We start from the raw sequence: 22,195 nt of genomic DNA on the forward strand, positions 1-22,195 counted from the left end.
TAGGTTTGAGATTTTTCCGCAAAATGAAGAGTACAAATTAAATACGTTTGGAAGGGTATGGAATCATACTGACCGTGTTAGAGAAGTGAAAAAGTTTTCATAAAATTTTGAAAAGTTTAAAAAGATATTTTATTTTTACTGAGAAAATGTTGATGAACAGCTTTATTTAAATATTCTTAAAGTGTCATGATTTTCTCAATGAAAATAATTTCGAATCGTTAAGTGGAATGCACTTTTGGATTAGTTGGACGATTTTCCACTAGGAGAAGATTAAATTGGTTTGTTAATTCTAAATACTATAAGTTTTTTTAAAACTAAAAAAAACTTCAAATGTCTAGGCATTTTCAGTAGAACTTATTTAATATAAAATGAGCAATTTTTGATTCGTGCTCGAAGCTCAGTTTGAAATGCAATATGAATCGATATTTTAATGAACAAAACTAGTTTTAACAAATTTCAGGCAAAATTCTGACTTTTAAACAATTTTATCTAAAATGTGTATATATTTTGTTTAAAAAACTAATAAATTTAATCAACTTAACATAAACATTGATATTTTTTCTTAAAAAAACTATATCAGCAACCTTAGTGGTGGCACATTGGACCTAAAAATAAAATTTTAACGCCTTAAAACTGATTTTAAAAAGAAAGACTATGACTATCTAAATAAGAATTTTTAGCGCAACTTTTTGTATCTCAGTATTGAAAAAACTTTTTTTCAAAAATAGTGCATTGGCCTTGTGTGGCCTACCCCAGTACATGTTTTGAAAATAATAATCTTGAGATAACCCTTACCATTATTCCAAATCAAATGACAATTCAGAAAATTCCAGAAAGTGCAAATTTTATAAGGCCAAGTTTTAATTTTTGGAAAACAAACTGATTTTGAAAATAAAAAAATCGAGGAAAATAATTTTGATTTAATGTACAATCTAATTTCCAATCAGAATGAACTTTAATGGAATTTGGATGAAGTACACCGTTTTCCAGTTGTAGATTTTTTTCAACTATTTTATTTCATAAATTGAAATATGAGTTGGGTAATTCTCCGCTAACTCACACAGCAGTTGCCCCGACCCCTCTTCGATTTGCATGAAACTTTGTCCTAAGGGGTAACTTTTGTCCCTGATTACGAATCCGTGGTCCGTTTTTTGATATCTCGTGACGGAGGGGCGGTACGACCCCTTCCATTTTTGAACATGCGAAAAAAGAGGTGTTTTTCAAAACTTTTTTTTCGTAAAATCGCGATAACTCGTGATGTTTATAAGCAAACCTCTTATGTCTATAAATCATTTTTTTTGTAATTATCTGCTCTACAACTTTGTAGAACATTTTTACACTCTAAAAAAAACCATGCAAAGTTAGAAAAAACACGAAATTTTAAAATGAAAAATTTTGTTCTAAATGAAAAAATGACCCTTCTGACCCAGAAGAGGATTCGAAAAGTACATTGAATTTCCCATAAAATGACATGTTGCAAAATTTTTTACAGTCGAGTAACGGAAAATGGGAGAATTTTTAAAACTCTTTTAGTGTTTTTTTCGATGAAAAATACGTTTTTTCGGAATTTTGAGTACGCCGTGTGAGTTGGTAGAGAATTACCCAGCTTCAAAAGACGCAAAATTTTGTAAAGATTTTACTAGTTCACAGTCGTTACTAAAATGAACTCATATTTCCACAAAATACCGTATTTAAAAAAATACTGTCATTTTCAAAAATTAAAAGGGAAATGTGATGAAAAATAAAAAATGAGAAATGTTTTATATATTTTCATTAGATAAGAATTTTTCAAGTATATAATTCTCAAATTTGCACAAAATACCGTATTTCTTGTAAAAAATGTTTAAAATTTTCAATATTTTAAATATGCGTATTGAACGACGCCATTTTTTTGTAAACAATTCATAGTTTTGCCTTCCTCACCTTACTGAGGAAAGGCTATAAAATCACTCGAAAAATGAACTTCTTAAATAGGCCTCGTAGACCCACCTTCACGAATTTTTACTATAAAATACTGAAATTTTCACAAAGCATTGTTTTTTTATGAAAATACTAAAATTCTCACAAAAATACTGTTGTTTTTAAAAATAAGGCCATCGCTGATCTTATTTCAAGTTTTTGTACAAGCCTAATTAAATTTTATCAAAATGTTGCTGTTGAAAATACTAAAATTTTCATAATATGAAATATGAATGTCAAATAACGCTCAATTTTGTTGAGATTTGAAGACGATTAGAGTTTTTACCATAAAATACTAAAATGTTCACAAAATACCGTACTTTTTGAAAACATAATTTTATAGATATCAAACGACACAAAATGCTGTATATTTGTTCACTTGACTAGATGTTTAGTATAAAATACTAAATCTTTCTCAACGTACATATTTTTCAAAAGTAATTACACATTCATAATTGGTGCAATGAAATAAATTTTCGATATTAAGTAAAAAGTGTAAAATGAGCTTTAACATGAACAATTGTAAAATACAATGAAAATACAATGAAAATTTATTTAAAAAAGCAACATTCACAGAGTTTGTAACACAAAACTCTTGTGAAATAAAGAACTATTAAAACAAATTCGTCGTTTAATACAAATCCATATTTTAAATTATGAAAATTGTAGTATTTTCAAAACTAATGCTACTTAATGTATGTTTTTGAGAACTTTAACATTAAATCTTAAATTTTTTTGAAAATAAGAAAAAAATCAGAAGTTACATCAAATGAGTTATCATAATAGACGATAGAATTATCGTAATTCGACTATAGCGTAATCGCTATACGATATAATAACTGGCGATAACCTCATTGGTTAACAACGTTGCAAAAGAATATTGCCTAATGCTTAATAAATTATTCCAGTTATCCTTATGTCAAAATATTGCGTAACATGTATCAACTTGTTCATTAATATTTTCGTTTTCAATTTGAGTTCTTAAAATTTGTATTAAGTATTTCAGCGAATTTTTCAAGACCTTTATTGCTTTTGGTATCTGTTTTAAATTGATAAGTACCCTTCCATCCAGGAAGATTTTTCAATATTTTCTTTTTTTGCTACAGTGAAATGAAAAAAATAGTGCATTCAAAATGTTCCCAATTTGGTAAAAATGAGTTACAAAATCTACAATATTTCAGCCTTTGTACGTTACGAAAATTTAAACAAATTCAAATCACTTTCTGAGTTGGTAACCCTACCCCAGTAACAGTCATTCACACCACACTCCTGTCCGCATCAATTTTTGATGAAGTTTTCAACCAAACGACCTCCATGCAGGTCACATCACATACGCTGCACGGACATCGGCCCGGGTTCACCAGCCCAAAGTAACCCAGTTTGGGCACACGAACAAATCGATATCCTGCCGAGAGACGAGTCGAAAGCCGCTATCTAGGTTTTGGTATCTTGAACACCGTTTAACTGTGTGGCGTTTTATCTTGGGACAGAACACGTCGCAAGGAGGACGAGCAAGAAAGGATACAACTTTTGTTTTAAGCGGTGCCTATCAACAAAGTTATGACAGAGTTGTGATGTTTTAATTTAATCCGAACATGGTTGGAACAGCTGTCGGGAGATCATAACGCGGAAAGTTGTTGATAAATTGTTGAGTTTCGAAGCGTGTCCGTGAACTGTGCAGCGAGAATCAATCATCTCTGCTAAGCGGTTCATGCTCAGCTGTCTTTCAAGCTCAGAACTTCTAGGATTAAAGTTACGATCGCTGAGGTGTTCACTTTGATGGGTTTTGTGAATTCCAGGTGGGATTGTATCACCCAAAAACCACAACAAACTCGCTGTTGCTTTCGTCGGAAACCGGTCCAGGCGGTTCAGAAATTCGCAATCTTCAAGTTTGTTTGGCCTGGGGATTCCCCCGAGTCAACTGCTTCTCTGTAGATTACGTCGCGATCGGCTCAGTCTGGCAGTGATCGCGATGAACGTTAGTCTGTTGGTTGGAGCGTTTGTATTGAGTGTGCTAGTTGGCGCCGAAGCCGGTAAGGGTGTAACATGAAGGTCAAAGGTCGGTGTTACGATTTGTTCCGCAATTTCAGCTGCCAACTGTGGTCAGAAGAAATCTCTGGTTCAGGAGTTCATCGTAAATGGGTACCGCACGATGGCCGGATCTTGGCCCTGGCATGGGGCCATGTTCCACCGCATGGGACGAACCACGACGTATGCCTGCGGGGTTACGGTCCTGACGGAGCAGTTTGTGATAACGGCGGCCCATTGTACGTTCGATCAGGCTGAACGGCAGAGACTTCCGGCGAGTAGGGTGTTTGTGAGGCTTGGGATTACGAACCTGGATGTGTCGGATCGGCACGTCCAGCAGCACAGTGTAGACAAGATCATACGTCACGAAGAGTACGACGAGCTGGTGTTCGAGAATGACATCGCGCTGATGAAGTTGCTCAATGAGATAACCTACTCGAGCTACGTTCAGCCGATTTGTTTGTGGCAGGGTGATACTTCGTTGTCGGGCATTGTGAACCAAGTGGGGTACATTATGGGTTGGGGCTTGGATGAGGAGTACAAGCTGCCTAGCGATTTGAACCAAGCAACGGTACCGATCGTGAGCAAGAGGGATTGCCTGGAGAGTGATTTGGCTCATTACACCAGATTCTACCATGAGTCAAAAACGTTCTGCGCGGGGTATGGGAACGGAACTTCTGCGGGACCTGGCGACAGTGGTGGTGGCCTGTTTCTACACAGAGGAGATCACTGGTTCATGAGGGGAATCATAAGCAACGGCAAAGTAGATCCCAACACACTGCTTTTCAATAGTGAAAGCTTCGTGGTGTTCACCGATGTTGCTTACTACATGGATTGGATCAAGAAACACGTGACGATCTCGACGAGCGTCACGATCGATACGGACTTGGTCGTGGCACCACCGCCTAGCAGTACTTCGAATGCAATGCAGTCAAACCTTCTAGGATTGCAGTCTTGCGGGAAAGATCAGTACCAGTTGGGGACTCCAGAAGAGTTGAAGAAATCACTGGATCAGTATCCGTGGCTCGCGGTGATCGAACACATCAATCTGAACACTCGAGTCTTAGAAGATGTCTGCCACGGAGTCTTGATCCACCCGAAGTTTATACTAACAGCAGCGCATTGCGTCCAGCGGAAGCGACAGTCTCAGCTGTAAGTATGTTAAGAGTGTATCCAAGTCTCCATACTAACATTCTTCCCTTGCAGTCGCTCAGTTCGTCTCAACGACTACCGTCTGGATACGGTGACGGACATCTTTGTGACCAACGGACTAACCACCAAAACCACCTCGGATCGCATCGCCATCACGGGATCATCAACACATCCAAACTACAACAGCCCCAAGTTTGCCAACAACATTGCCCTGCTCATGCTCGGCAAGCCAACGACCATGACTCCGATCTGTCTCCCGCCGAAGGGATTCCCGCTGCCAACGGCCGGAAAGCTGTTCAGCATCATCGGCTGGAAGCGGAACAGCCGGCCCGAAAAGCCCCTCATCCGGAACGTGGTCCAGCTGGCGGACTTTGAAACCTGCCGGCGAAAGTACCTGCGGGCGAACATTACGCTGGACACTTCGGGTGGGCAGCTGTGCAGTACGTACAACCACGATGACGAAGGGGAAAGCTGCTCGCACTATATGGGAGCGGCCCCGTTCCAGTACGTGGTGAACGGTCCTACGGAGGGGCGGTACTACCTGGCGGCGTTGTCCAGCTTTGGGCATACGAACTGCCGGATGGATGAGTACTCTGATGTGTTTACCTATGTGGGGCATTACGTGGATTGGATCCAGGAGAAGGTGACGAAGAATCAATAAAGTGTAAGTGAATCAAGTTCGATCGTTCTATACTATCGTAGATTGAGAACATATCCGCATAGTTAGGATCTGTTTATCTACCGCTGTAACAGGCAAGAGGTCGTCGGATTTTGACCCGGAATCAAACTGGCACAGCTTCAGTGAGTTTGGTAGAGTGTGTTGTTGGAATGTTGGGATGGCTTTGGTCATCTAAGAACTCCCTAGGGTTAAGACCTATGGACGGTCGTAACAAGTAACACTTGTTGGAGATAAGATCTGTGGATCTACAGCCGTAACAAGATAGAGGTCGTCAGATTTTGACCTCGAATCAAACTCGCACAGCTTCAGTGAGTTTGGTAGAGTACGTTGTTGGAATGCTGGGATGTCCTGGGTCATCGAAGGACTCCCTGGAGGTGGTACCTGTGTGTCTACCATTGTAACAAACTAAATGTCTTCAGCTTTTGACCTGGAATCAAAATCGCATAGCTTTAACAAATTAGTTTATTTCCAAATATCAAGATTTTCAGTCGGAACGACCTACGGTGTTACATCATGGTTATTTGATTAGCAAAAAATCCGCACTTTGTACCTCATTACCCCGCGTAATGGGAGCCAATTTCTTGACTCGCAAAAAGCCTTTTTCGCTCCAAACCCATTCCCTTTAATGGACAATTTAGTCAAACCCAATTTGCATAACCCACAGAGGCAGCGAATCTTCGCAAACACACATAAAAGAAGGCGCACTCTGCCAAACAAAAAGTCACTCCAAAATTCAAGGCCACTCCGCTTGTTTGCGCCGGGAACCGTTAGGAAACCGGCGGCGTTCCGTTACGGGGCCCTCCCGAACCGGTCGTTCCCCACAACCAGCGAGTTCAAGGCTCTTCCTTTTACGTAACGCGCGGGGATTACACACCCCTTTCTTTTCGCAGGATGTTTCCCAAAAGTGCGATCTGCCGAGGGGCTCTCCAATGTTGAAATTTTTGAGATTTTTCGACGGTGAAGTTCACGGTCGGATCCCTCGAAGCCAAAATTGGCAGCAAAAGGCCCGAATCTTCGCTACCTGGGCGAGGGAATTGTGCCAAAAAATCATCCAAGTCTGGTTCGGCGCCCTTGCTCGCAGGACATCCAAGAGACGAGGGTCTTGCCAAAAAAAGCAAAACACGGAAATACACCGAAAACAAGACAAAACAATAACAGTTCACGACGCTCTTCTTTCTTTTTTTCGTTTCGAAATGAAACAGACTCGAGAAGCGTTCCTTGTGTTGCTGAATCAGGACTATTCCGGTTGATGGCGCAAATGCGGACACGCGGAGGGAGAAAAAGAAAACTGCTCTCTGAACAAGGTGTCCCGTCCCGACCCTCGTCCGGATCGACCTGGAATGAAACCATCACGTTCTGAAAATCCCCAGAATTGGGCTGCGTTACATCCCGGGGGGAATTCTCATCATTATTTCACTTAATTTCGTGCCACATTTTGGCCAATTTTGTGCGACGTCCCGTCCAAATTTATGCTGATAAAAAAGTTTGTCACCGATAAACCACAAACCGCGCTCGTAATCGCAGCTTGCAAATTTTCCCCAACTCCCCAACTTGGCGTTGGAAAATGGTGCGGAACAATTTGCGTTTCCCGAGACGCGGCGGAAGAAGGACGACGATAGCGCGCTAATGGATTTATGTCGTTTAGGATCTAGGTTAATGGAGTACGGCGTAAGTTTATATCTTCATCTCGGGCGAAAGGTGCGGAGCGCGGATTTCGAGGAATTCAGGTCAGCTTTGGAATTGATGAGAATGATAGAAGTTGATTTTTGTTTAAATTTTGAATATATTTTATTACATTCATTTCATATCAGAAGTATTACTTCTACCTAATATCTCTTACATCATAAATAAATATTAATCTACTCAATTTTACACGACTCTTCAAAAGGTTTGCTCAACTCATCAAATTGTAACAATCGCTGCCTTGTGTATTGCAATGCTACCACCTGTTTGTTGGTATACATCGGACACCAGGAAGGTGCAAAGTTCCCCGATATCGCCTCGGGAATGTCCTCAATATGAGAACGCTCCTCGAAGGGCTGATCCAGCTGCACTTTCCATTGACAGTAGTGCAGCGAGCTGTCCAGGTTGTCCTCATCGCTCGAGCAGATACACCGGGACCGGTAGTGATCGCACGTTCCACAGAGTTCTCGCTTTGGCGACGATAGCCGAGCGATTTCCTCGTCCTCTTCGCTGGATTGACTCAGGTTGGAATCGCTATCTTCAAGAGAAGAATCGCTACAATCACTGCCATCTAGACTGGATATGTTGTCAAATTCCGTCGGATCAATCGACCTTCGAGAGCCGTACGATTTCTCCGTGCTTTCTAACCGGTAGTCCAAGCATTGACTATCCAACCTGCTCTCAAGCTCTCGTCGGGAATCCTTGGAATCTCTTGCTTCCTCCGGAAGCGCACATTCCAAGTTATGTGATGAGGACTCGACACAGCTACTGCCTCCTGGTTCAGCATCTATCCGGTAGCTCAACCTTGAGCTGGGATCTTCTCTCGTAATACAGTCCGACTCTGTTACTTCTCCAGATCTAGTGATTGATTGACTTTCGGCTACCATCATTGTGTTTGAACGAACTGTTGTTACTGAACGTATGCTCTTGAATGGTGATACGTATCCGATAAGCACTAAGCTTTTATTTGTCTATGAATAGTAGGTACTTGTTAGTATTGCAATGAACCAAGAGTTGCCTGCTCTGAGTGTTCATTCCCCATGAATTTCATACCTGTTGTGATTCTGAAGCATCTCCAGGTCACAAAGTACTAAATATTTTAAATACATTGAGTAAATGTACTGCTTAGTATTGTAAATCTGTAAGGACTCAAACGATAGAAGAATCTTCTTCGAGGAAGTATCACTGAACTCTCAACATGAACCACCCTAAAATCACAGATTCTTTCAACGGACTCCGTACAATTACACATTTTCATGTATTCCTTACATTGAAAAGCGATTCCATTTGCCTAATGTATGTTTCGGCATTCCGAATCCGACCAAAGATTTCCCCCGTGGAACGCATTCCTTGCCGAGCACTAAATTCCCTCAAATCCCTTTACATAATTCGCGCATTTCCCGGTGGACGTGTGAATCCGTACATTTTCACCTCATCGTCTTCGTTCTTCCTCCACGCTCCCCGGACTAAGAAAAGCCCTTTTAAGACGCGACAATATTTTTGTTTGTGTGTGTGAAACTTAAAACGTGCACAATCCACGACCGAGGATTAGACGGTATTATCTATTCATCGTGATGTCATATTTATAAGAATTATGGCTTTTGCACTGGAGCGTATCCTTCGTAGCGTTGGTTGCTTACGGAGAAAAACTGTGAACCCTTCCTCTTTCTCTCTAAAGGAATCCCCGATTATGAAATATGTGGAATTGTGTATTCGTACCAGTCGGTATTTATTTAATATCGAAAGGACACACACCTAGGATGCTGCTGCCGGCGAAGGAAAGGGTTGCCCTCTTGAACCCTGGAGGATACGCCCTGACACTTGAGACGAAGAAGTGCTCTGTGCGCACTTTGGGGTGAAAATGAATTTAAATCGCCTCTAATCAGGATAAATTGGTTTTCAATTAAAGGAAGGTCGCACGAGGAGAAATTGATTTATGACCGCTGCGTTAACTCCTTGGTGGTGCAGCGGTGAAGGATTCGCTTGATTGCGATTAATGCGTACGTTTGAGAAGCTTGGTGTTGATGCGTTCGATTTGGCAGCTTGGGAATAGATGCAAATCTTCGGTGGTGAGTATTCTTTGGTACGCCGTAATCCTATTAAGTGATGCTGAACAAAACGTTGGTTGGTATTACCTGGCTACCACCATCATCTGTATGCCTTCGTATACCTGGAAGTCTTGATAGCGCATACTAGCCAGGTAGGGTTACCTAATACTAGTACAAAACTCGCGGATCTTGTTCGAACTGCATCATTCACATCCGAATCTTCACAGTCTACAAGATGGCCGCAAGTATCAACCTCAACGAGTTCAGCTTGGATAGCAGCTACAAATCCCAAGATATGAATGAATCCAGTTTCGAATCTTCATACAGTGAAGATACCACAAGCAGTAGTGACGAATCCAGCTCGAGCGATTCTTCGTCAGATTCAAGCTTCAGCGAATCTTGCTCCGAATCCGAGCGGGAAGAGGACGACGGACTGTTCATCACCCGACTATCTTCGCCCAAGCGCGAGCTGTGCGGGATCTGTGACCACTACCGGAAGAGCTGCATCTGCTCGAGCGATGACGACAGCTTGGACTGCTCGCTGCACTACTGTCAGTGGAAGGTGCAGCTGGATCGGACGTTCCACGAACAACCGTTGGAGGACATTCCGGAAGCGATCTCCGGCAACTTTGCTCCGTCGTGCTATCCGAGGTATACCGTGAGGAATTTTGAGGAGATTTAATGTATTGGGAATCAGTCTGTTTTGTAAAAGTGACGCAGCTGTACAAAGTGTAAATAGTAGTTCTTAAGAGATTCTCTAATAAATCGATATGTTACCTAAAGCAAACTTTTTCAACTGTCCAAAAATGCAAATTCCCAGGCTGTCTCGCAAAATTCCGTGGATATTAATTGCCACCAATTAATTAGGAATACGTTCCCAATTTTCCCACAAATCCCAAATTTGGCAAATCGATTTCCCCCGGGACACTCGTTCCCCGAGTCCAAACATCACGCCCGTCGGATCAATTTTATTCAAATATTTGCCCAAAAGCTTGTTTGTTCAGCTCTAATGCACCGAATCATTGCAGTCCACCACCGAGCGTCCGGGATAGTGCAAATATTTTGCCCGGAATCGCAACGTATATGAAGTCCTCTCTCTCTTCCTCCCTTCATTTGGCAATTGGCAAATATTGAGGTCAATCGAATCGGTGATAAATGGGCAAACATTTGTCAAGGATTGCGGCGACCAACGCGGAGTGATCCGGGATCCCGGTGATGTATTGCGGTGGGTATTTGTCAAATCTGACCCGATTCGGTGCGGTAAAAAACCGCAGTTCAACGCTTTTTTTTCGTCGACGGCAGCTGTCCAGATTTTGGGCAAACTCATTACGTCATTCAACCGGAAACCTTTGACCCCACTCAGGGCTGTAATAAAATTGTCATTTTGGCCGTCGGAACCTGCAACGAGCGGACAGTGTCCACTACCATCGGATGGGAGAAAGGGGTTTCGGGTACCTGAGTTGGATCGGCGGGCAAAAAACAGCCATTTGGAATTCCCGGGGTCTGATTAGAATAACAGTTATTGAATGCGACCGAAGGACAAACAAACCTCTTTCGGCGCTTGTTGACCGTTTCGGAGATTCGGATCACCGGCCGGACGAGTGGTTTGACGGGTTTTGGGTGGTCACCGGGGTCAGTACTACTTTCTTTGGAGTTGCACCTGGGAAATTGTTTGAATCTCTTGACGATAGAATATGCATTAGTACGGGGAAGGGTTGCTTCTTGGATTAGAAAAAAATGTAAACAAGGTAATTCACTTGAAATTGGAAGAATGGAGTTGTTTACCTAAAGTTGTTTGGTGTCCTTTCTTACGGAATCACAACAAGTTACGTTCGTTGTCCACGGTGATCAACACTGTAAACCTTTGAAATTTGACTTCGTCGAAAACAAAAATTGAAAGAAATAATAGAGTACATGAACGATGTTGATTTGAAATATTCTCATATCTGCTTGAAGGCTGCAATAACAAGAAGTAACACAATACAACCAAATTTCAAAAATCGGTGTGTGATCCCGATTCACCCAAGTTGACGGTACCGTAAACTGGGGTCAATCGGGACACATGGGGCGAATTGGGACAGCAGTTTTTACCATGTTGGAGCACAATATTTTGATTTTTCTGGTTGGTTTCGGTTAGAACAGACTCAGGCCTAAAAAATGTGTACATCCGTTTCTAAATTTAAAAGCTTTAAGTGCTCTAAAAACTGCTGTCCCTATTCAGACTGTAGTCCCGATTCACCCCAGATTACGGTACGTCAACTGTAATTTTTTAACGTTTCATCAGCGAGCTTCCCAAATTTTTCCCAGCTGTTTACAAAATCCACCTAATTTATAACTTAATTCCTGCTTTTCTTTCTCTCCTGGGTGGTCCCACCAGAATCATAACTTTTACCAAAACTTGCAACCCCCATAAACCATGGGAATTTATCAACGCTTGTCTCTTCCTGATTCCTGCCCGCGACCCGCGTCACAAATTTACAACTGTAAATCGTTTTCGAATCAAATTTCATCGTGTTCACAACCTAGAGCAGTTGAAGCCAGTAAAAAAACGATTTTCCAGCAAAACATCTCGTCAAAATGAAAACAAAACATAAACGCAACAATGCCCGGGAAATAAAAACATATTAACCCCTTCTTGCCAGCTTCCCCGGGGGTGACTTTTCAGGTTGTGTAGTTCGGGGTTCATCAAAAGTTTTTTTTTCTTCCTCGCAAGCCATTTGCATCCTTTGGTTTCACCTCCCAGATTTATCTCACCTTCTTGGTTGGTTGACGCGCTGCATCCTGCGACCCTCTTCTTCTTCTTGGTTTGAGATTCCGGGGTGCATCTCCGGAGAAATCCCCGTGACATGTCAGTCACTCGCATGTCAAAAATAATTAGGAAGATAATGCGTCGAACAATGCACAGTGGTCCAGATCGCAAAATTAAGTGGAAAATGGATTTTCCGAAAAATGGTGACGTTTTGGAGCTTTGGTGTCTTCAGAAGAGTTGTTGCAAATGGAAAGGGGCAACTTTTGGTTTGGTTCAAAATTAGGGTGGTTCACGATTAGGGTGATTTTGAAAATCTAACTTTTCAGGAATATTTTTGGGATTTTTTTTGTTTTCTAGAAAGTTGTTGGACTTGCCAATCCAAGCAACTTTGTCGAAGACACCAAAATTTTATCTCGTAATCTACGCCTTCTATGACCAAATTTATAAAAAGCATCTGAGCAAACCTTCAAAAATTAGTTTTTTGAACGTGGCAATTCAGGGTTAACTTTTAGAGAAAAGTGATATTCGGAGCACTTTTAGAGCTCTACAAAACAAACATTTTCATTTTTTGACATGTCAATTTGGACTTAAGGGTCAAAAGTTACAGCCATTTTAAGGTAAAAAAGATGCAAATTTAAAACTTAAATATCTCAAAATGGCGCAAGCCAAATTTTAAGCACTAGGTTGCATTTGAAAGAAGAGATCTAGCACTACAAACGCTGAAAAAATCTCAGGGGTGTTTTTCTTTAAACTTGAGATATCTTCATTTGAAAAAGTCTAATTTTCAAGGGAAAACCATATGGGACCACCCTAACGAAATTCGAAAATTGTCCAAATATATGTTTTTCCATGTAATTTTGCCCGCTGAATCTGAATCTGCCCTTAGAATTGAGCCAAAATGTCAACAAATCGATTTTTGGTCATATTTTGGGTTTCCATGTAAAATTATCATTTAAACCCAAAATATGACCAAAAATCGATTTGTTGACATTTTGGCTCAATTCTGAGGGCAGATTCAGATTCAGCGGGCAAAATTACATGGAAAAACATATATTTGGACAATTTTCGAATTTCGTTAGGGTGGTCCCATATGGTTTTCCCTTGAAAATTAGACTTTTTCAAATGAAGATATCTCAAGTTTAAAGAAAAACACCCCTGAGATTTTTTCAGCGTTTGTAGTGCTAGATCTCTTCTTTCAAATGCAACCTAGTGCTTAAAATTTGGCTTGCGCCATTTTGAGATATTTAAGTTTTAAATTTGCATCTTTTTTACCTTAAAATGGCTGTAACTTTTGACCCTTAAGTCCAAATTGACATGTCAAAAAATGAAAATGTTTGTTTTGTAGAGCTCTAAAAGTGCTCCGAATATCACTTTTCTCTAAAAGTTAACCCTGAATTGCCACGTTCAAAAAACTGATTTTTGAAGGTTTGCTCAGATGCTTTTTATAAATTTGGTCATAGAAGGCGTAGATTACGAGATAAAATTTTGGTGTCTTCGACAAAGTTGCTTGGATTGGCAAGCCCATCAACTTTCTAGAAGACAAAAAAATTCCCAAAAATATTCCTGAAAAGTTAGATTTTCAAAATCACCCTAATCGTGAACCACCCTAATTTTGAACCAAACCAAAAGTTGCCCCTTTCCATTTGCAACAACTCTTCTGAAGACACCAAAGCTCCAAAACGTCACCATTTTTCGGAAAATCCATTTTCCACTTAATTTTGCGATCTGGACCACTGTGCAATGAGGTCGCTTCAAACGGATTTTTCCTACTTCTGGGGAGGAAGGGTTGCCTTGATGAAGGTCCTGGACCACCGAGCGTCCCGGGACGAAACTTGCTTGTAATCACCGCTGTAATCAATTACGGGCTCGTAACCGTCGGCTTTGGGAGTGCAGAGTGACGGAACCCTTTCGTTATTTTACTCTCAATTAAGATTATATCGTCTTGTGTCCAGGGAGATGGACACGGGGTTGACCTCGGACCATATTTTCCGGCTGAACACCTGAGAAGGGTCATTTGATTGAGATGCACTCTCTTGCCTTAATCTTCTGTGATCCGTTTCCGACCTCCAGAGCAAACTTTCCCACTTCTCAAGGGCAAAAGGATTGTCGAATTGAAAACAAACAAGTTGGGCGTCCTCCGGGGTTGACCCATTGTCCGGGGTCAGAAGGCACGCAAATATGATGGGAAAGTGGGCCAACTAATTCGCTCGAGGCTATTGTCTTAACCGTTGAGGTTCGTCCTTAAAAATATCCAACCCTGCAAGCCATTGACCTCGACAGATCTTGAGAAAAACGCAAATCTCACACGCAGAGGTTAACCCCTTGCCAAATATCCAAACCTTAATGTATGCACCTCCTCGAGATGGGACTCCCCATGGCTCGATATTTTCGATTAATTTACCGTCAAAATATACTTCAAACCTTTCTGACTTTACACCGGGAACGCCTCGCCAGGAGTCAAATTTGATTACCATTTTAAAGTTCGATCGACGCGCTGCGATAATGTTCACAACAAACTATAAAAGTGTCGCCGCACGGAATGCAATTGGAAATTCGAGACGTAATTTACATCTTTTCCCCGCCCGTGAACCCCTTGACAAATCGAACACGAGAAATGCAACTTTCTTTCCACCAAAGAGGAAGAACCCCTTTTCGTCGATGGAAACAACAAGTCCTTGTTGCTCTATTTTTGTGACTATGCGACACAATTTCCATTTCCAGTTCAATTTAAAATCAACGGAAGCGGAGTGCACCGGACCGAACGAGTTCTGGGAGAAAATTCAATTTGTAAACTTTGTTTTCCTGTTGCGCAAGGGGGAACTTTCCGAAAGGAGCGCAATCAGGACAGAGAGTGGGAAAACAACAGGGAAAATTTACTAAATTGATTTTGCGCGTTGTATTGTTCAGATTGAATGTCTTGAACAAAATAAAAGCAGCAAATATTATTTGGCAGAGATTTACCGCCACAGAATTTGGCCCAGGAGCACTGATAACAAAAATATTTAAACATAAATAAAACTTCTACAACTTTCATTAAAAAACTCAATAAATTGAGACATAAATTGAGAAATCCAACAATATTTAATCAAACATTCAACAATTCTTTAATCCACTATACCTTTTTATGTAAATTATACGAATTATAGACTTAAGAGCGTGATTTTCACGAAATTTTATGATTCGGTTCGATGATCTCCGTGGAAATTAAAAATATATATATTTTTAAGCTTCAACTCAGTTTTGCATATTTCCAGAGTTTTTTTTTTTTAATGGTCATATAAACATATGAAACACAATAGCTTAGGACCTAAAAAAACTTAAGATTTCAATCTTATTCTTTAATTAAGTTCTATTCGGTAGATAATGTCATGTTCATTTAACTAAAAAAACAAAGAAATTTATTTAAAAAAAACTTCTTTTAAGAATTAACATGTTAGAAATTATAATTAAAAAAATAAATAATAGAAAGCAAAATGTAAAGTGATTTGAATAATTTAAACAAATGATTTAAGAGAATTTTGTAGAGATTTGGGGCAAAAAGTTTGTCAATTTGTTATGGCCAAAAATATAATTAGCAATTGCTTTATATTTGAAAAAAAAAATTGTTGAAAAACATTTTGCAATTCTATATTTGTTACAGAGAATTTGCATGAAGTAAAGAATAATTTCCTTTATTTAAGCCGCTGCAAATATTTGTTCAAGCTTGAGCAAGCGCTGGCTGGTAAAATCAGGAATTGAAAAAAAAAGAATTCAAACATCAAAGCTCAAAAGTTGTACAGAAATAGAAGTGCAATTATTGAATATTATTTAAAATGCCATTCCTGAAATTTGATGATTCGGTTCGATGATCTCCGTGAAAATTAAAAATATATATATTTTTAAGCTTCAACTCAGTTTTGCATATTTCTAGAGTTTTTTTTTTAAAAAAAAAAGGTCATATAAACATATGAAACGTAATACCTAAAGATCTTAAAAAAAAACTTAAGATTTCAATCTAATTCTTTAATTAAGTTCTATTCGGTAGATAATGTCATGTTCATGTGACTAAAAAAAACGAAGAAATTTATTTAAAAAAAACTTCTTAAAGTAACATGTTAGAAATTATGATGAAAAAAATAAAATAGAAAGCAAAATATAAAGTAATTTGAATAATTTAAACAAATGATTTCAAGGATTTTTTTGAACATTTATTTATTTGGAATTAAAGTCCAAGTGAAAATTGAATTTTTTTTGCGTGAAAAATCATTGACTGCTTAAAACAAAATTAAAGTAGTTGTTTTATTTTTATTTTAGATTTTTTTTTTAAATTTAACAAGAAAAAAAAGCATAAAAGAAATCGTGATTGCTTTGCACAATATTTTCAAATTACAATGACATTGTTTGACATGCCATCTTGAAGATTCTTTTAAATTGATGAATTTTTATTGCAGTTTTAAGTTAATTTCATAAAAACTTGATAGCCATAAATAAATATTCAAAATTTTGATTTAAAAAATATAGAATCACTTATAATTTCTAACTTGAAATAGTTTTAAGAATTTTACTTTAACAAAAATGGTAGGAGAATGTTTATTGACTTTTGATTCATGAATAGAAAATAATTTGAAATAAAACATAGTTTCTGATTTCTTTTCTTCTTTTATCCTATGAATCCAAATTTAAGAAAGACTATGAAGGAAACAAGACAATAACAGTTTGAAAATGATTTTCGATAAATGAAGCAAAATGAGTGAAACGTTCATCTAGATTTCATAAAAGTATTTTTGACTATTACTATTACTCGATAAAGGCCTTTTTTTGTTAAAAAGCAGAAAAACAAAGTATTAATATTATTTTCAAATATATTTGCTATGCAGATTGCCTACTTTTTTTGGTAAATTATTAAATCATTTTTAAAAAGGTAAACAAAATAATTGGATTAAAATTGGTTTATTCAATGCTCATGTCAATAAAGGTAAGTTATTAGCACTTGAAAATAATGAAACATTTATTAAAAGAAAAACAACTCGGCAAACAAAAAAAGAGATAAATCTCGACTGAATTGTAGATGTTGTTTCATTCAAATAAATTAATTTGCAGACATCTTATTTCCAGCAAAATCAGCGCAAGTCTTATTTTTCAAAAGCATTAGGAGCTTGGTCAAATTGAAAAATGGTAGAATTTTACAAGCCCAGTTGATTGCCACTGAAATGAAAAAAAAAATAATAAATAAACACGAAAAGGTGAAAATGCTAAAAACAAATCATGTATTGCGCATTTTGCACTTCTCTAGAGTCTTGCGCAAATATTTTCATCACAGTATCTTTTTATCACAGTGATTTTCCTCACACTACCAGTCGTTACCATAGAAATATTGTTTTTGTTTGTTGATTTTTATTTCTCGTAAAGTCGAAACAGTTGGAAACCGTTCAAAGTCAGATAAGTTGGAATCTGTTGTAATGCCGGACAGTCAAATTGAGGGTAATTATTAATTTGGTAGCGTGTAACTTTCTTCAACGTTTAAAAATGGCTGATAATTTATTCCAGAGTCAAATCCTGCTTCCAAACAGATCAAAAAAGGAATTTATTCTGTGACTTCCCAGCAGCGTTGATAACTCCTGTAAAGCTTTACCGGACATGTAACGGATTGACAAAAACAAGCTATTAGCTAATGACCACATCATTGCGTCTACCACTGGAAGCAGTCGGGATTTTAACAATTGTGTAAGATGATCATTTCCAACGTTGTTTTGAAATAAATGCTAATTCATCAACAATAGTTTATTTATGGCGTTTACATAAACGAGCTGAAAGAAACAGATGGTCACGGCCAATATTTATGGTTCTTGAGAAAGGCATCGATCTTTCATGGCATGGATCTTCTAGGCGGAGGGGTAGTTTGGGTAGAAAGATCATGATTTTCGTCTTCAATAGATTAGGAGGTTCCAGAAGCCAGAATCAGTCGTAATTGTCTTCTTACACCTAGTATCTTGCCATAGGGACGTGGCGTTACATCGTGCTGCCACCTGGTTTTTTTAAGCGCAAGAGTGGAAAAGTGCTGAGTCATCGTCTAAAAATAGACGGCGTCCTATCTCGCCCAGCAAAATGAAGTCGATAAAGTAGTCGGTTTCGATGAGAAAAAGTGGAAAACGTGGTCTAAAAATAGCGACGCCATCCCCGTATTCCTGGGACTACCCGGACTTGACATGTTCGCAGCAATTGTCCGAAAAAATCATGGCCTCGAGCCGTGAGAAAAATGGTACCATTTACGGACTCAGCGAAGACAGCTCCAAATGGCCGATAGAATTATGCCCTCGAGCTCATTAGAAAAAAATAATAACCCAAGAAACAAGAAGAATAATAAAGTTTCAAATACGAGATTCGAGCCAGGAACCTTTAAAAGACAATCTCAATGACTAAGCTGCCTCGGCTACCACAGCTTGGTGACTAGATTTTGGCCAGAAGTCGATGCATTACACTTGTTTAGTGTTGATGGTGTGATGGAAAATCATTTTGCCAACTGTGATGAAAATAATCCCGCAGCACTCTACTGAGGTGCAAAGTGCGCAAAGTTGACAGTTCTCAGTCCTGCAAAGCAGTGTGATGAAAAAATCTAGGCCTAGCACGATCGACACAAAACTCTAGGAATTGGTGCAAGGCGCAATAAATGAAACTGACTATTTTTGCAATGATATGAGATTTTCCGTAATAAATACAGTATGTAAAAAGTCAACCAACGATCATCAAGGTAGCGTGGCCGAGCGGTCTAAGGCGCTGGTTTAAGGCACCAGTCTCCTCGGAGGCGTGGGTTCGAATCCCACCGCTGCCAATATGTTTTTTTGTCGGTACATATTAATGGTCAATTTTATAATGAGGTCTTACATTTTGACCACGGAGAAAAAAGAGTTCCTAAAATCGTGAACAAGCGTTTTTCTCCGTGTGTTTTATAGTAATTTCTCAACGTAGGAAATTTCGTCATTTACCACTGAAATCAAAAATTTCTCATCCAGATATAGTAAAGAACAAAATCTTTATGAAATGCATAAAAATGACAGGCCAAACTAAAACATGCATGGAAAATTTCACTATTCATGTTTGTATTCAACGAAAAAAAAACAATGATACACCACCTCAGGCGTTCATGACTAATTAGATTACATTTACCCATGGCTTACCACGAATCCAACCTTCAAGCTATCCCAAGAAATAAAACTTCAACCAACACGCGAAGAGAAAAAAAAACTGATTAGCATTACCGACCTTCTTCAAACCAAAAATGTTACAATACGCCCTTCCTCGCGCCGAGAGTGACTCAAGGAAAAACAAACAAAGTATCACTGTTTCAAGTCAGCATCCCATTTCAGGACGATTTTTCCTCTTTTTTTTCCTCCCTGATGATGATGACTAACGCACGGACCTGCCAAGGAAGGGAGGGAACTCCTTATCTGGGACGAAGCTGCTGCCGGCTTGCTGGGAAGATGATACGACACTATCACGCCTTGGTGTGACACCATTTTCATCTTTCATGTTGAAGCCCGGGGACGAGAAGTGGGACGCGATATAATTTGCTTCAAATTTTCCAGGGACGTTTTTTTTGCGAGCAAACTGGCTTGGGTTGGGAGAAGAAAGAACGGGAGGCGAAAACTTGAACGGTGCATTGAATCTTCATACGTGGTGGTGGTTGAAATCCACGTGAAGTTACGGAAAACTCAACTTATTTACTTCTTTCATTGATTGCACATTAAAATATAAATTATATTAGGGTAAAATAGTTAGGCAGATACCTGGATACCTTTTATTTGCTATTTTTAACTACTAAAACAACTGTCAAAAATAAACTTTATTTAAAATTTGCAGGTACTTTCTAAATTTCGAAACAAAAAGTATCACAAAATGCCTTATATATCATTACAGGGGGGGGGGGAAACAATCAAAAATATGCAAAAATTTCGATTTGAATTTGGGAGAATTTTGTATTGATTTGGGACAAAAAGCTTGTAAATTTGTAATGGCCAAATAGTAGTTTATGCAACAAGTTTGCAAAAAGAGGATTTTTTCAGCACGAGTCGAGTTGCAAAAAGAGGATTTTTTCAGCACGAGTCGTACATTTATCCAACGAGGTTCACCAAGTTGGATAAATACGAAGAGTGCTGAAAAAATCAAGTTTTGCAACGAGTTCCATACAACATTTTTTGCAATTCCAAAAAACACACAATGAGTGAAGTTTTATGTCAAATTTTCATATATTTTGTCAATAAATAGTTTAAATAAAAAAAATGTTGAAAAATGTTACTTTTCGAAACAAGTGCTGAAAAGTGTTGCTATTCGATTCTGTTATTATTGGTACAGAAAAGTAGGCTATTTCGTCGTTCAAGAATGACAGGAAATGTGAGTAGTGTCACGACGGAATTGCAAAAAATATAATTTGCAATTGCTTTATATTTAAAAAAAAAATTGTTGAAAAACATTTTGAAATTCTACATTTGTTACAGAGAATTTGAATGAAGTAAAGAATAATTTCCTTTATTTAAGCCGTTGCAAATATTTTTCAAGCTTAAGCAAACGCTGGCTGGTAAAATCAGGAATTGAAAAAAAAGAATTCAAACATCAAAGCTCAAAAGTTGTACAGAAATGGAAGTGCAATTATTGAATATTATTTGAAATGCCATTTCCTGCATTAATAATATATTTTTTAGCATTTTTGGACTTCTGAAATAATATTTTCAACATTTATTGAAATTTCGATGTACACTACACCAAAAAATAAAAAGATTATTTTATTCCGCAAAAACATTAATTCGATGAATCTTTTTTTTTAAATTAAGATTGTAATATAGCCGCACTAGCGTATAAAGCATTTTACAACCTATGAATCATTGAATTATTAAAACATGACCCAAGTATTAAAGTTTTAATATTTTTTTTCAAAAGACTTTTTTCTACGATTACTGATGAATTTTGCTCAATTTGTCATTAGAATTAAATTTTCTGTTATATATTATTTAACCATTTAAATTAATGTGTTTTTCATATGATTATTGCAGAAATTATATCTTTTGTTCCAGTATAAGAGATTGTCAACAATTTATGATAATAATTATAAAATTTATTTAAGGAAAAAAAGCATTCCTACCGATAAATTTGTAAGTCCATTGTCGAGATTGAGTTTGTTTTTCAATAAGAGAACTTTAATTTTTAGAAACAATATTGGAAGAAAGCATAGTTTATAATTAGAAATCAATATAAAAATTTTAAATGCCTTTGGGAAATCTTTAAATTACAGTTAAATTTTACGCAAAATAAAATATTTCAAATAGTAGAAACATGATTTTATCATAAACAATATTCCTAGGAATGTGGTATTCCAGATTTCTAAAATTTGATTTTAAAATTCAATTTCCAAAATTATTATTTTTTGATTATTTAAAGTGAAGTTGTTAATCATTTTTAAAGAGAAATGAAAATCACTCTAAAATGCTCTGTATTTAGTAAAATTTTCGAATGCATCAATGAATCAGCTTCAGGCCCTGAAAGAGTTTTTGATCTTAACCACTTAATAATTTTGAGAAGTAATCATTGAATTCCAGGTTGACAATCATTGATTAATGATGACTTTTTTAACTTTAAGAGGAAAAGGGAAATCGTTACCAAAAAGTATCAAGGCACGTTTCTAGACAACTTGAAAAAGGATTTTTTTTTGAAAATTTATATCGTCTAAAGCAAAATCATGGAAATGATGGAAGTCGTCACCTTAATGAAAGCAAATAAATAATCTTAAATTAGGTTGAAGGGAAGTTAAACATCCAATTGGTTTGTTTGTTAATGAATGAATTAAATTTAACAAAATCACACTATAAAAAACTAAAGCAAATTGCGACTTTACCTCAATTTCACGTAATTTTACCTTAATTAATGTGT

The 22,195-nt window shown here is 37.9% G+C and overlaps 2 protein-coding genes, 1 long non-coding RNA gene and 1 other non-coding gene across 5 annotated transcripts in view; 3 read left to right on the forward strand and 1 right to left on the reverse strand.

Moving 5' to 3' along the window:
* LOC120426649 (centaurin-gamma-1A) overlaps positions 1-22,195 on the reverse strand; it is a 245,349-nt gene that overhangs the window by 108,384 nt on the left and 114,770 nt on the right. The window lies entirely within an intron of this gene.
* On the forward strand, positions 3,844-5,814 carry LOC120426651 (serine protease easter-like). Its single transcript, XM_039591445.2, has 3 exons — positions 3,844-3,992; positions 4,050-5,139; positions 5,194-5,814. The coding sequence occupies exons 1-3, from the start codon at positions 3,932-3,934 to the stop codon at positions 5,798-5,800; spliced, it is 1,758 nt and encodes a 585-aa protein (XP_039447379.1). The 5' UTR covers positions 3,844-3,931; the 3' UTR covers positions 5,801-5,814.
* Positions 17,551-18,061, forward strand: LOC120426654 (uncharacterized). Its single transcript, XR_005606730.2, has 2 exons — positions 17,551-17,758; positions 17,825-18,061. It is a non-coding gene; the product is annotated as an uncharacterized LOC120426654 (long non-coding RNA).
* Trnal-aag (transfer RNA leucine (anticodon AAG)) lies at positions 19,025-19,106 on the forward strand. Its single transcript has one exon. It is a non-coding gene; the product is annotated as a tRNA-Leu (tRNA).

Source organism: Culex pipiens, chromosome 2 (genome assembly GCF_016801865.2).
Source record: "Culex pipiens pallens isolate TS chromosome 2, TS_CPP_V2, whole genome shotgun sequence".
Taxonomy (NCBI): domain Eukaryota; kingdom Metazoa; phylum Arthropoda; class Insecta; order Diptera; family Culicidae; genus Culex; species Culex pipiens.

Excerpts from the sequence above, each read along its gene's own strand:
- LOC120426651 (XM_039591445.2), top strand. The coding sequence starts at position 3,932 with ATGAACGTTAGTCTGTTGGTTGGAGCGTTTGTATTGAGTGTGCTAGTT. Across the intron at positions 3,993-4,049 it reads GCTAGTTGGCGCCGAAGCCG|CTGCCAACTGTGGTCAGAAG; the intron begins GTAAGGGTGTAA and ends CCGCAATTTCAG. Across the intron at positions 5,140-5,193 it reads CGGAAGCGACAGTCTCAGCT|TCGCTCAGTTCGTCTCAACG; the intron begins GTAAGTATGTTA and ends CTTCCCTTGCAG.